Source organism: Hypomesus nipponensis, chromosome 14 (assembly GCF_054491055.1).
Source record: "Hypomesus nipponensis isolate SF chromosome 14, ASM5449105v1, whole genome shotgun sequence".
Taxonomy (NCBI): domain Eukaryota; kingdom Metazoa; phylum Chordata; class Actinopteri; order Osmeriformes; family Osmeridae; genus Hypomesus; species Hypomesus nipponensis.
The window spans coordinates 14,372,195-14,387,763 of record NC_140374.1 but is presented as its reverse complement, the minus strand read 5'-3'; the positions used below and the strand labels follow the sequence as shown (position 1 = coordinate 14,387,763).

Genomic DNA, 15,569 nt, shown 5'->3' with positions numbered 1-15,569 from the left:
TGTCGATCTAGCGAATTAAACCAACGAGGCTTCCACTTACCGTCCACAGAGGCTCTCTTAGGGAGGATGGTGACGGCGCCCTCGGCCACCCTTTCCTGCCCCACCACCGGGGAGATCTTGGAGCCCCAGCTGTCCGAGCCAACCCACAGGAAGTGACCCGTCTGGTTGTTCCGCTTGGCGGCATCCAAGATACGCCTATGGGAAGAGAAACAGAGAGACCGGCCAGTGAGAGGAGAGAGAAGGTATGGGGTAGATGGTTCGAGAAGAGCACATCCCATTCTTTCACAACACCAAATCAAGTGAACCCCCGCCCATCCGAAACACCAAATGAAGCACACCTTGTCTAGAAATCTTCAACAAGGGACAACAAGATTCTTCTTTTACAGGGTTACCCTGACATTAAGATAAAAGCTACAGTCTCGTCCACGACAGGTAACTTTTGAGGTAGGATGTCATCAAATCAAGACAGATTACCGGAATGTGCAATCTCACTCACTCATTTCTGAAAGACAGAAATATGGAACGACTGCAGGGCTTCAGTGAAGATTGGGAAACCTGGCTTAGTTCCTCAACGCTCTATCAAGGACAATGACTTTTGGGGAGAGTTCACTCTCCTTGGGTAGCAGGTGTTTGAGGTGAGAAGCATGGCAAAGTGCTTTCATATCAAACCTGAAATTATAACTGTAGATAAGCACCACTTCTTAATTTCAGCTTAATCAGATCCAGCAGAGATAACCCTGAAAAGATATGCATTGAAGAGAACTGAGGTTCAGGAGAGCTTTGACGCATTGGTCCTCTTAGCCCCGTGTTCTCAGAGTTAATCGAAACATCGTTATCTCAATCCTCAGTGAAGAGTTTGTGGATTAGCTGATGGAGGATAAACAATCTGGTCTTGACTCAGAGTTGCCTAGAGTGCAGTGATGGAGTGTGTGTGTGTGTGTGTGCGCAGTGCTGTGGGTGCTTGTGTTTCTCTTCAGGTGCACTCGTGTGGGTTCATCCGCCAGCGTGTGTCTGTACAAAAGAGACGCAAAGAATGAGAGAGTGAGTCACACCTGATATCGTCCTCATTGGCAAACATGATCACGGCGCGGGCGTTGGGGGTCTCCAGAAGGCGCAGGATGAGCTTGTCAAACTCCCCCGGCTTTGGCTCCCTGGGGATCTTCAGCGACTGGGCGATACAAACTCCACCTGGGGGAAGAGCAGATGCATAAGAGGGTGAGAGAGAGACAGAAAGAGAGGGAGGAGAAACTCAGAGAGAATGAAAGAAAAAATAGGGGGACTCTGAGAGAGCGTTAGAGGGTTAGAGAGAGGCAGTGTCAGAAAGAGAGAGATAGGGAGATAGAGATCAATTATTCTCTTATGTGTTGACTTTTTCAGTATCCTTTTGAGTACATATATAAACATGAAGTTCATACAGAAATATAATTGGAATTTAGGGAGACTGACAATGGAAGAAAGAGATAGATAAAGTGATGCCAAAAGGAGAAAATGGAGGGGTGAATTCATAGTGGAGAGATACAGACAAATTAAGGGTGTAGAAAGAGCAAGGGAGAGAGAGAGAGAGAGGAAAAGTATTGGGAGTAAGAGGAGTCAAAAAGGCCAGGTGTCATGTGGGACAGAGAGGTTGGGAGAGAGGAATTATAGGTGTTGTGTGGGGTTGGGAAGAAAACCAAGGAGGTAGTTGAGACAGATAAGTGAAGAGGGTGAAAAGTAGAGGGCAGAATCGGGGAGGCTGAGACTGAAGGGAAAAGTTTGGCTGAAAACATGAGATAGGAAAAAGCAGAGGGGAGAGATAGAGTGGAGGAAAGGAATGAATTTAAAGAAGAAAGAAAGGGAGAGATGGAGGGTGGGAGCAGGGTCACGACAGATAGAGTTTAGACAATGGAAAGAAGACAAGAAAGAAAGAGCTAGACCATTATTATCTGATTCCCTTGACGGAGACTTTCTCAGCATACTGATGAGATATTTAGGGAACGGAATGACAAAGTCCATCTATGTTTTTATTCCCCCTGGTCCAGAATACAAAAACACTTAGATCCTCATTACATGTGATGGTATTGTCACACCTAAGTGTTAGAAAAACATCAGCAGTTGAAAAACAATTAAGTCTTGTGGCAAGGTGTCTTGTGAAACTGTCCACTATTTCCAGCATTAGGCCTTGGCTAGCAATAGGATACAGCTAGCAGTAGGACAAGGTTAGCAGTAGGACATTGGTTGTAGTAGGACATGGCTAGGAGTCAGACAGGTTAGCAGTAGCACATGGTTAGCAGAAGGAGCGGCCGAGCAGACATGCCTACTGTAGCAGCCAGAAGCTAACATGGAACCCGTCGTCGTTTTTAACAGGGATCTCTAATAACACTGCATCGTTCTCAGAACACTCTATTAAAATCATTACAGCAGAGCCCTACAACTTCAAGCAATGATCTCCCCTCTGGAATCCAATCTCTCCTTGTTACAGTCCATTTCATGAACATCTGGACCACTTTCATCTCCCCAGTGCCTCCCCAACAGAAGGCCCTTTGTCTGGGGAGACATCACCGTGTATTACGGGTGTCCAAACACAATTCGGCTTTTATGCCCTAAACATATTCCCCTTCTAAGGGTAAACACCAATCTGTACCATGCTTTGGCATTCAGGTCATGCTTAGAAAATGGTTATCCTTTATTTTGGATCATAATCCCTGTCATGATTATTTGAGGGAGCAGCAGTTTTAGGGGTTTGCATTCAAGTGGATGAGATGCACTATGACAGTATGTGTGTGTGTGTGTGTGTGTGTGTGTGTGTGTTTATGTCGGTTTGTCTTTATGTATTTCTGTATCTATAGGACTGTGCAGGTCTGAGCATGATTGTTTGTGTGTGTGCGTGCGTGTGTGTGAGAGTATGTTTTAGAGTGTGTTATGTGTGTGTTTGTGTCTGTTGCAATCGGAAGGAATCTCATGACAAAATCAAACTTCAAAGAGAACGCAACAGTGGTAGGAGATTAGCCGTCTGTGTCATGACAAAATGTTCCCCAAGTGAGCAAACACGGGTTAGGCAGTGACTTTGCGACTGGAAGTTGCCTCCAGCAACAGATCTCAAACCTGATTGCACTATACATCAAAGCTGATCTTCTATTAAAAGGGCAACACCGATATCTCATCCCATTGCGTGGTCAATGTCATTAGATATTCTGTGTAGATTTGACTGAGTACATGCAGTGTGCGATCTACCAACATGTTCAGAAGACTTACTATCTGAATCTACACCATCAGTTCTACAAAGGCCAGCCTGAGTGGAAAGAACAGTTGCGTTGTATCTGGAACTTTGGTAGTAGCTGACGACAACCAAGCCCACGTTCCGTTGATGAGAACAAGGAACGTTTAATTTCAGAGCACTATAGCCACCAGTTGAACAATGCTAGGTAAATTACTGTTGGAATATTATGTGTGAGTGCGTGTGTGTAGCCCACACAAATCCATTCAAATTTCTGAAGAGATTAATTGCGCCCTAATGGCCGGACGGATTCCCCCTGGCACAGTACAATGTAATTTAACAACTTAACGATCATGCCTCGCTCTGCCCCGCAATACTGCAGAGCCCCTCGGCACTGTTAATATGCTGATTCTTTTGTATCATTCAATCAAGTCTCTTTGTGTGACATAAATGACTCATGTCCCCTTTTGTGGCTTTGTGGAAATGACACGGTGAGGGGGCACGAGTCATTTACAGGTGTGTTTTCACGACATTGAATAAATCACTTGATGAATAAAAAGTGAAGGGGTTTTCGGTGTGCATCAGCTCCTTGTTGATACCAGAGTGAATCAGATTCTCAGGGTGTGACACCTCCTGCTGTTTTACTGCTATCTCTCCTTTCCTCTTTGCACATTTATTATTAATGGAAGCCCTGTTGATTGGTTGGTAGGGGGATAGGGATGAGGGGGAGATAGGGGAGGGAGGAGATGGAAGTGGAGGCTGAGGTCGAGTGGAAGGGAAGAGGTGGAGGGTGAAAAGGGGGGTGAAGGAGTGCCAGGGGAGGGGGAGGTGGGCAGGGACAACGGGTAACATGCCCCCTCCACTGCAGTGGATCAGAACTTGTTTCTGTACTATTTGGACTCAACGCCGAAATATCCAATTATAGAGCGGGTGTGATGCCGATGTCAAAAGGAATGGAAAGGTGTTGAGCACTGTCTGTTGGAGCTGCGCGTTGTGATACAATGTCTGTGTGAGCACGCCTACCATCACTCCAACGCAGCACAAACAATCCAGTTTTCACACCTTTGACTTGTCATGGGGAGATGAAGAAGCTCTCTGCCCAGGTAACTAGACTGATATTTCAAGAAATAACACTTTCCATATTCTCCTCACTTTGTGTGGCATGCAGTGTCTCATTTGGGTTTTTGCACATATACACAGAACACGGAACTGGTAAAATGTTTCAATAAAGCGAATGTATCTTATTTCTTGTGGGAAATAACGACAGAAGGGAGGAAGGACAGCAGGATGGGACAAAAGCAGAGACGGATTTCTGTGGTGGACCCCCTGGCATGTGTGTGCTTCGTATGTGACACACTTGTATGTTATGCTATTTACATCCGCATACGAACACAATCATCCACAGTGTGGTTGTTTAGGAGTCTGCATACTAACGATGGAGCCTAGAGTATTGTGCCACGAAGCCACCCCTTTCTGATAACTACAGTACGCACCGTAGAAACTTACCCAAACACTGCCACATTAAAAAACCTATTGGGTAGCATACTACTACGACCCATCTTCCCTCTTTACTTTAATGTGTACTCCTCATTTGCCTGTTAAGATTCAATTTTCCCCTCAAAAATTCAAAAGAAAAATGGAGAAAAGGGAAGTTTACCACTGACATATCATTACTTCTAGTGCAGCCCCTGGGATGCACAACAGAACAAACCTTTGAAGTTCCACTGAGGTGGCGTTCCTGCCTCGATCAGACAAGGAAGTATGGTAGCAGGCATCTGACTTCTCAAGTTTTACCCCCCATATCAACTTTTCCCATTTAATTGCCACAGAGATTTTGTTTTGGTCCATCATCTCAGCCATCTCAGCCGTCTCTGTCGTGGGAGGAAAGGGAGAGAGCAAAAGCACACACTGGGACAGGGTTGCAAAGCTGCGGGAATCTTACTCACAGCTTTCCCTATGTGCTCATTTTGATAAGTACTGTTTCAGTACATCACAGTGCATCAGAAACAAGCAGTGCCTGACCCCGACCCCACCTCTCAACCCTCGCACAACCCGCCTACAGGCTCTCAGGTCTAGAAGGCCTTCACTGGGATTGTCTGAACCGAGCTACCTTTTAGAGTTGAGCTGAAAAGGACTTGTGAAGAACAGACCCTGTGTTTGTAGGGCAAATTTGAGCAGATAGCATTTCTCTTTCTTTGAGGCTCGCGGTTGGATCAGCGCTGCAGTGTGCCGTCTGCAGTCTAAAGTACCCTTGTCTCTGGGTACAGAGTGGCTGAGTTGGCAGAATATTGCACTGACATCCTACCCCTCTGAAGCCCCTTCAGCCCAAACATTCTCAGATGTCTGAGAGCGAAATGACTCCGACAACCCACACTCTCTCAACCCACCGCCTCTCCAGTCACACAAAACCAACATTCTAACGTTCATTATCATCATCATCATCATAAAAAAAATACTTGTGCTGAGAAATACAATGCAAGTGCTTGATACACACACACAGAACACTGGACTTCAGGCTCTTGCTTGGGTACCGCATTAATATTCTCACTTGGAAATGCCATTTGTACTGTCTGCCACACGATGCTTTTTCCTTATATATGCTAAGATGGTAAATGGCTAGTGTCATGTCTAATTTTCTGGGTGCAAAACAAAGTGTGCCTATGAATATGTTAGTGGAGCTGTAATAGCTCCTCTAAAGCTTTTGACTTTGTCGGTTTAATGTTTTGCGATTTTGCGCATTGGCGCATGTTCATATTTATAATAATACCTTCAATTTAAACATTGAAATGTTAGACTGTAGTTTCCTCCACTGTAACAGTTGGTTGCTATATTTGCATGCAAATGAGATGGGCTTTACTTTACTGAGAGGGGACAAACTGACTATTCGATTCACAATTCAACAATTTAGGTATTGGTGTCACGTTGCTCAAATATTTTCCATTCCAAACCAGCATAACTGGAGTACTTACAGTATCTATGGCAGCAAGGAGAACAGATGTTTCTTCTATCTGTCTTAAGGATGAATAGCACAACAGAAACATCCAGCCTAGACTGTATCCTGGGGGGTATCTGTTTGGATCTAATTAAATATCTGCTGATAGCTTTCAGCTACCTCATCTGTGTCCACTGATAAATTGGTGATGACAACCACTTTTGATTGTAAATTGAATAAGGCTGTAGGTGCAAGTTAGTTCCAAGCCTACCCTGCCTTGCCTAGACAGACAGAGAGATGGAGAAGGAGACAGAGGTTGAGACCACAGTAGATATGTCAGCAAATCCTCCACATTAAGGATGTTAATGTCATTTCACGTACTATTTGAAAAAGGACAGCCGCGTCATCCAGTTCAGTAAAAAGATGACTTATGGAGGGTCGAAACCTCTAACTGAGCCGTGCCATCTGTCTGCAGTTCACCTCTCATCATTACACCCTCGGCACCTAGCTTAGCCTTGTGCGCTGTGCCTATTTAAATCCTTATCTATGTCACCTCAACCCTACCAGCAACCTGGCTTTTTAAGATATTCTGTCACAAGTATTTGAAACTCAATCACTTCTATTTCAAATGTATGGTGTTTTGAGGAAAGTGTGATTGGAAGGAGAACTCTTCCAGAGGTGATGGTGCCGGTAGAAACCTGATGCTGCCCCCTTTTTCTTGCCTCCATCTGAAATGTTGGTTTGGTTTTCTTATCTGGCCACTGGGCAGTGTGTTCCCTTAAACATATTCAACAGTCCATGAAAGAGACAAGATTTCACTGCAATTCCTGAAAGACTTGGCGTTATCAAGCGTGACACACAATACGTTTTGTAGCTCTTTCGTCGTGACACTCAAGAGAAAACGCCAATGTATATCAGAGAAGCTGAAATACACAATGATACTGTTTTCCTGGGACTTTTTCCTTGTCCTCTGTGGGGGTATAGGTTGGTTTAGGTGCATCTATATGAGCGTATGTGATATTGCTTATTAAAAAAAGGGCTATACGAATAAAGTTTGATTGTATACAATCTGACACTGCTCTAGTGTCACAGGTAGCAACATGAGTGAGCTTATTACATCAATTAGTCACAGTTATATGATTATCCTCAACTGTTTATTACGGCCCTTTGGGTGTGGGGTTGGAAGAACATTTCTGTGGTTGGGTATCCTTGCTGAAATATAGACTTAATACAATGAAAACATTTGTGGGAAGTGTGGACCGGTTGCATGGGCAAGAGGGTCAAATTTCCAAAACGAATTAGCCATGACCATGAATATATCAACCCGTCGCCTCTTGCTAGGAACACAACTTTCCCATCTCAAACCTTTTCTGGAAAGGTGAAACCAAAAGATCTAACCTGATAGCTGAGAAGGAATATCTGCAGTTTTATGGGAAACCCCTCAGGAACACAAACTATAGCTGCAGGCATGTGACATTTCAGTGTTGAATTTCACTATTAGTCAGGCAGTAATATGTAACTCCTATCAGATTCTTTGATGGATACCCTCATAACATTTCAATATGCTTATTACTTCACTGCATCCATGATGGAGATAGAGAGAGGGTTACATATTCATGAGCAAATCTTTGGTTACAAGGTCTGTTGAGCCCTCTCTTCTAGGATCCACATTATGCACTAGCATATCTGCAGACACTACATTGCGATGCAAAACAAGACACTGTTCTTATCATTGACGCTGCACAGCATCAAATCATCCCAGCATTTCCTTATCCCACATTAATTCTTACAATGCTCTCTGTCACCGAGTGAGATCATTTTGAGATGATTCAGTATTCATGAGTGCTGTAGTGTCAGGATTTTTACTGAGATTGTGATAAACAAACCAACATGATGGGTGACATATACAGTATATAACATATAATATGCGCGCAGATCTTTTGTCATCATTGTCATAGTTCTCCCACATGCCCTCGTTAGTTAACCAGGAGTTCTCTCTACAGAAACAGGACCTAGTGAGTAGATCTTAAGGAGTTGAAATCTTGCCCATTTTCAACTCTAATGAAGTCCCCTTTCTATTAAACACCACACCATCTCAAACAAATTGCAGTGATAAATCTGATGGCTTCTTAAACTTAATTGTTCAGCTTTCTTGCGTTGCCATACCTTAATTAATACATTTCATGATTCATGATAACAGAACCAACTGAAGAATAGACCTCAACTGTATTGTACTCGAAGGTCAGAGGGAAACTGATGTCAGAAGGACCAGCATGGAGATATTAAACTCATAGACATCCATAAATTCAATACAAAAACAATTGATCATATCTTCAGTTGAATGTTTGTCTTCCCATCAAAACTCAGTGGACCTCAGGGTCATTTTACATAACTATAGAAAAGGCATGCGAACACATAATATACACACTGTGTACATGTTACACATGTGTAACATATACACAGACACAGACACACACATAAGGAAAATGTGCCAATAAAAGACATGGGACAGCACTTCTGGCTCCTATGAATGAGATTAGGATGTTGCCACTGCCTCTTGTTGGTTGGGGATTGATTTCCACGGGCTACATTAAGCTCTGAGAGCACATATCTATTGTGGGCCACAGTGTGGGAGCATTGCATCCAAAGCCAGCAATTTGTCACTCCTCAAACAGAGCAAACAACAAAGTCCGGGACACCACCCAAGGTTTGGGATATTATTCAGAAACACTGAGAGTGTCGACAGGGAAGAAATGCAAACAAGATCTTGAGAGGTTCCTCTGGACTCCCTCTGAGCAGAGCAGAGAGGAAACTTCAGGGAAGACATCCACCCAAAGACGCTGCCAAGACTTTGAGAGGAGAGAGCTCGAGAGAAACCAAGACAAGTTGAAGGGAGGGCATCTATTGAAACTGGTTTCCGGAGGGATGATCCTCAAACCGCTCAAGTGGAGTATTAAAAGTCCTCTCAGGAACGACAGCTCGGGTCGGAGGTCAGATTGAAACCAACGTCTAAACACAAGTTCTTCCTCGATGCACTGAAAGCAAGTGTGCCCAGATTGTCTGCACCAGTGTTATCTCCTCGTCAAGCTATGTCGGACATCCTGTTGCTATTTGACATATATCACTATCTTGCTGCTTCAAACTTGTTTTAGATTCTTATCTGACAAGAAGTGTAGCCTATAAAGTCAAAATGATCTTTGGGAGACCACAAAGTTGCTTGCGTTGCTCTTGAATGATGCAGTCGTTCTTACACGTATATTGGTTGTTTACAGCTATAGGGGTGGTACATGTCCCCATGGCTGTTTGGGTGAGTTGTGGATACTCAATTATTTGTGTGTTGATTTTACTTTAATATCCTGTGGCTCTTTCATTTACTAGAACAAAAGAAAGATGCGTCTTTGTAATAGAAGGAAGGGCTGTCAAAATACCAATAAGTAACTGGACAACTCTGAGTGATACAGTTTAATTGAATCACAAGTTATAGTTGAAACAATCCACTGAAACTCCCTTTGAATTCATGGTTTGCCATGGAAATTAATTAATTTATGGCTGCACAGCTTCTGCTACGGAGGCATGAAGCGGGCAGTCATTATGAGGAGCATGCCCACTCAAGGCCTTCATTTCCCAGCTTTGAGGACGTTTACTTTGAAGAATGAAAGGTTGCTGAATAGAGATGGAACGAAAAGGTTTAAAGTCCTTTAGAAACCCAAACTTTGTGAGGGCAAGGCACACGCTGAAAAGTCACCTACTCTGCTAGAACCTATTGTGAAAACGTTGTTCTTTTGTTCTCACAAAGATGGAAGTGGTGTTTCTAGCTCATGAGGTGGCAAGACCAAAAATCCATAATATATTTTCATTGTTTTATTCTTATTACTGCATAACAACCATTCATTTTAATCTGGTGTGTTGAAGCAGGGAAACATCTAGAACATACAGGACGGTGGGCTTTGAAGACCAGGGCTGACTAGCTAAATCCCCCAACACAGATGGAGGAACAAAAATAAGACTTATTTTGCAAATAGTGGCCTTTTCTTCCCCTCTCTTGGTGGTTGTGTGCTTTGCCATGTTTGATATGTTTTTCCCCATTGATAAGCTATTTATGTGTTGTCATTAGTGCATTTCTGTCAACATTTAACTGAACAAGCAGTGTGGATCCAATTGAGACAGAACCTTCAGTTCTTCTTCAGGGTTAATCCCCTCCAAGATCATACAGCTGGATAATCACTGTACTGTTCAAAAGCAAAGTCCATGAGATGGGATATATAGATCTCTGTGAGACTGGCTGTTCCACACAAGAAAAGTGTGTGAGCGCTCCCATCTGCAGACCTATAATAGGGAGCCATCTCGAACATAAGCTTGAGTCATGTTTGACAGACGTTTCCAGAAAATTTCTTTAGCAAATCTTGTAGAGTTCCCCCGGAGGCTTGCTACATGAGTTGGCCAGAGATTTGCCCAAAGTTCACCCAAAAGGCTAAATTGTTTTTGTTAAAATGGAAAACATGAGTTTGTCGCAAATTTGCAAGAACCAGGTGACCAGAAGCTAAGGGTAGCATTCTGAATCTCCAGCATGCTCTTGTGTGTATTCACTGAAAAGAAAAGACTATGGATGGATTTAAACAAGCTGGCTACTAAATTGCACACAATTACAAGAGTTAAAAACCATGTAAATGCATTCATAAATACGACATTGCACTCTGAGGTAATAGTAAGTCAGTGAATAAAAAAATTAAAGAATGTCCCCAGCAGGCCAAGTCACTTGTGAGTACAAGTTCAAGAAAAGGACACCTTTTTAAGGAACTGACTTGCAAGAGAATTGTTTGAATTGTGTAAGAATGCAGCAAAAAGAATATATCAGTAGCCTTTCATGTCAGTCCCCCCCCCCCTCCCCTTTCTCTATTTTATGAACACATCACCCCCTTTTGGCTCGTTACAAATAAGTCATTGTAAACATTACTACCTTTGACCTCTCCTCGTTTACTGTGTTTTAGTTGCTGCTGAAGATCCCTCATTACTGAGTTGATGCCTCCCTCTACTTGACTTTCGTCTCATTAAACCTTGCTTCTGTGGAAGACAGAAGAAGTTTGCGTTTACGATGAGACTGGGCAATGATACGTGATGTAACACGGCGAAATCCAGCGCCGCAGCCAATGCGGCTGTGTCTTGGGAGTCTTGTCAAGGTCGTTCCTCTTGTAAATCATTCAACATTCATGTGTTTCAACAGATAAAGAGCTAAAACTCATCACATAAAAGCTGTTATATTTTATTGCACTAAAGGTTTCCCAGAGATTACAGAAGTCACAGATATGTCAACAAACACAGATACTGAAATACTAAGAAGTTGATGATAATTGTGAGTCCCACTTGTTTTAAGTTGCATGACTCAACTATTGAAAAAGGATAAAAAATTGAGTTGGAGTGAAAGATATTAAGGCCTCACAAAGGACCCCACCATCAGCACTAGCGATGAAGTTAATTAGAAAATGGATATTAAACTTGTTAATGCTTAAAACCTAGAATGGTTGGCACCTAAGACAGACATTAACACCTTCAAGTCAAGCATAATTTGTTTGACCCTTCACTCTCCATAGATATGAACTAAAGAGAGGTTTGCCACAGGCATGTATTTCACCATTGTGAAGCCAACGACTATGATTTGGCATTGTGAGAAAGAGAAGCCATTATTAAATTACTTGTTTCATCAAACACTATAATATGTATGCTCTCTGCAGAAAGAGAGGAGGTCCATTCCTCCAGAGGTGTTTGCAAACCTTTCTGAAGAACATAATTGATGAACAGTGAGTGACTCCAGGAATATGGTACTTTGCAAACCTGAGGCAGAAGGGGTTGTTTGATACAAGGACCCCGATTGTAAAATTAAGGTTAAATAAAATCCGTTCATATTTGACTCTTCTAGAAAAATGTTCCCTCGAAAACACTGCATGTCATTGTCTTCCCTATACATTTTTTGTGCAAATGTTTTGTGCAGTATGAGTATCTCTTTAGTGAGTGAGACAATGAAACTGACTGTGGGCAATCAATTTCCTTTTACATTTACCGGATTGAATATACAGTAATTCACAAAAAAATAGCCCTTATCTATAACACGCTTGCTCAGAGCTTAAGTTCTCATTTTCCTCTGAGAACCTGATATGTAGTGAACAATAACACCATCAATTACCATGAAAAAGGTCGCAATATATATTATCGTAATACTTTCGCGAAACAAATAAAAAGGCAAATACAAATAGATATTTCAATTCAGTGAACCAAGAACAACTCAGGGTCCGTAAGTGGTCACTGACGGTAAATGTCAGCAGACTAATGGGCTAGAATCAGAATGGGATTTATTCGCCATGAAAGTTTGCACAGACAAGGAATTTACTTTGGCAGGAAGGTGCATACAATAAATATATAGGAACCTAAAATTAACATATGTGGACTATCTATACTAAGGGTACATAAACTAGCAGTATGGTAAGTGGAATTAGAATTAAATAAAATGTACAATAAAATATAAGTTGCCAGAAATAAAATATAAGTTGCTGAATTACAATATGAAAATACAAATATTACAAATGTACAAGGTAGAATTGTGTAGATGTAATGTGTTTTTTGCAGGAAGTCATGCAAGAGCTTGCTACTTGGGTATAGGTTACACAGGCACCTTTGAGCTGTGGCACTTCAGCATTTCAAAAAGATACCTCCTAAAATCCTGTTTGTCTTTGTAAATACCACTCTGCTTGCCAATTAAATGAATTGGTGAACAAAAACTCCACTCAGTCAAGGAAAGATCAAGTCCAGTTGGTTTTCCTTATCAGCTCTTTGTAAATTAAATTATTTCAAAATCACATGAATGGAGGGAGGTGTGGGAGTAATGAGGAAGACTGTTTCTCTCACTCTGAAAATTTTTGAAACTTGAGTTTTCTAATTATTCAGAACTCATCGATAATAGATCTATGGTGGAACTAATTGGAACACATACTTTCTCCCTCAGTATATAACTATGCTTTCACTTCTGAAAAGCTCAGTTTCTCCCTTACAGCCACGCTTTTTTATGTTTTCACTTTCATAAGAATCAGTTTCTACTGTTCATCTACTCAGTTTGTCCCAAAAGCTTCTTTTTGAGTGTGCTACTCAGTCAGACACAAGTTCCCTGTGGGACGAGAAAAGTAGCTGGAATACAATACCTTGTCATAAAATATTAATACCTCAACATTCTAGCCCTCAGACCATATTTTCAGCCTGAATACCTTACATATGTAACTTACTACTCAATTCAGAATTGTAGCTCCTCCTAGTTTTTAGATACAGTCTCTACTACTTTGTTATACATGGTCACTATCCTGTTGGAGATAATCACTGTCACTCTCTTTTCTTCTGCCTCTCTCAAAGTTGTCTCTGCTACAGTTCTTTCAAGGAAACAAATTCATGTGGGAAGCGTAAAGTCATTTTGTTCTATTAAACCCCAGGAGGCAATTAGCAATACGTAAAATGTTCAGACATGGAACATTTGTTTACCAGGAATGAAGTGATCTCAGCTTAAGCTTTTGCAATACGAGGATAAACAAAATCTGGACAGACCACATACAACCACCTACTCAATATCTGTGAATGTGTGTGTGAAAGAGAGTAAGGCAGAAGGAGGAAAAGGGACTGAGCTCGATTTCTCTCCAACGGATTTTGTAGTGATGATGCATAACATAGATGAGCATATCTAGAATGACTGCTGCCAACTGTTGAAGGATATCTGCAAGAATGTCCTGTACAGCTTTTGATGGGAGCATATTCCATATACACAAACTCTAACAAACCCTACCACGCGGACACACACACACCGGGACAAATACTTGCGCGCACACACACACACAATTTAAAAAGTCATTAAATTCTGCTTTGACCACTCTTCCCTTTCATCGCAATGCAATATAAGACATGTAATGGCTTCATTTTCCAACTGCAAATTGAAAATCTTCAAGCACTGCTTCACTTTGATGCTCTGGAACCACTACTGTATTCATTCACATGCTGTCAAGAGCATTCCACAAATTATAAGCAGAATAGGCTAGGTTAGGTTCTACCATTCCTTTAGGAATCCTTCAAGAGGATTTTATTGGCTGTGGGATTGCTGCATGTTTGTTTATATTTCTTCACTCCCTGGTTTTGTGTCCCTCTGTTAAGATGGTTGGATGTCATGCACTTCTGGAATTTCTGAAGGGAATATCCAGATTATTAAGATGTTATACCAGAGACGTAACAGGGTGCCTGTTCTTAATCCCGAGGCAAAATTTATCGGACAAGCTGGAGAGCTGGCCGGAGCAGGAGAGTACTGAGAGATGATTGGTGGGACTTAGGACAGGATGACTTGCATGGGTGAATGTATGATAAAGAATAAGACCTGAATGCACCAACTGAAAGTCGTTGCAGTTTCCGAGCAACATGGATGTTCACTGGAATCAATTCTCTTCAATAATTGGGGGTTCGTTCGAGGTCGTTCGAGTCAAGTCCACTTACTTGTTTGCTCAGACAGTGAGAAGTATGGTCGTATTGTTATTGGCACTTTGTGCTGTGAGTGAAGTGTAAATTAGCAAGCTGACTGTTACTGAAAATTATTCTGCCAACTTTCAATGGCAGTCAGCCTTGAATAAAGTATTCTACAGCCCATCAACAGTTCCACCGTTGGGAGGAAGGCTGATGTACAAGTTATCCCTCTGACAGGACCCTGTTTGTGCACTGTGTGGACATAACTGTACTGTATATGGTAGTGTGAACATCTATATTGGCTTTTATTCAGTCTTATCTTGAACTATGCTTCATGGTCTGATGGAAGGTGGGCAAACATAGATTATTAATTATAGTATTTATTAATTATAGTAATTATAGTCTATTAATTTCAACCAAATACGCTGGAATGTCAAAGTTACATGACTTGGATTTCAAATAACATTACAAAGGCATGCAAATTACGAGGCAAACGTTTAAAAATGAAGGTTTTACAAATGGATAAAAGGAGAAAAATGCCAGGCATTATGGCCAAGGCCAGAAGAACAAAAGCCATGAAGGAGAGAACAAGGTGGAGAAGAAATGCCATGGAAAAGAAGACAGCAAGGAGAACAATAAGCTTTACAAAATGGTTCCCTTTTCCACCCAACAATCCTCTTTGAGAAACAACCAATCAGATGTGTCGTTACCCTTACTCATCAACACATAGTTGTCATGTTATGACTACCACTGCAACAGGAATTCTCACACAATGAGGTGTGGTGGATCATTGAGCACAGACTTCCCCAGGCAACTATTTTTGAGGTGGGGTTGGGTGTCTTCCAGCCTACAGTAGCTATCTTAAAAGTATTATAGTAAATGCAAGTATTATAGTAAATAATTTGACCCATCTTGATTTCTGACCAAGCATACAACAAGCAGCAATACGATTTCAAAGGACACACC

At 41.8% G+C, this 15,569-nt stretch overlaps 1 protein-coding gene across 1 annotated transcript in view; it reads right to left on the bottom strand.

Annotated features, from left to right (window-relative positions):
- LOC146258738 (metabotropic glutamate receptor 8-like) overlaps positions 1-15,569 on the bottom strand; it is an 86,400-nt gene that overhangs the window by 29,777 nt on the left and 41,054 nt on the right. Inside the window, exons 3-4 of the mRNA XM_084671831.1 lie at positions 1,053-1,188; positions 41-195 (exon numbers count right to left, since the gene is read on the bottom strand). Of these exons, the coding sequence (XP_084527957.1) occupies positions 41-195; positions 1,053-1,188 (291 nt within the window). The remainder of the gene's footprint in view (positions 1-40; positions 196-1,052; positions 1,189-15,569) is intronic.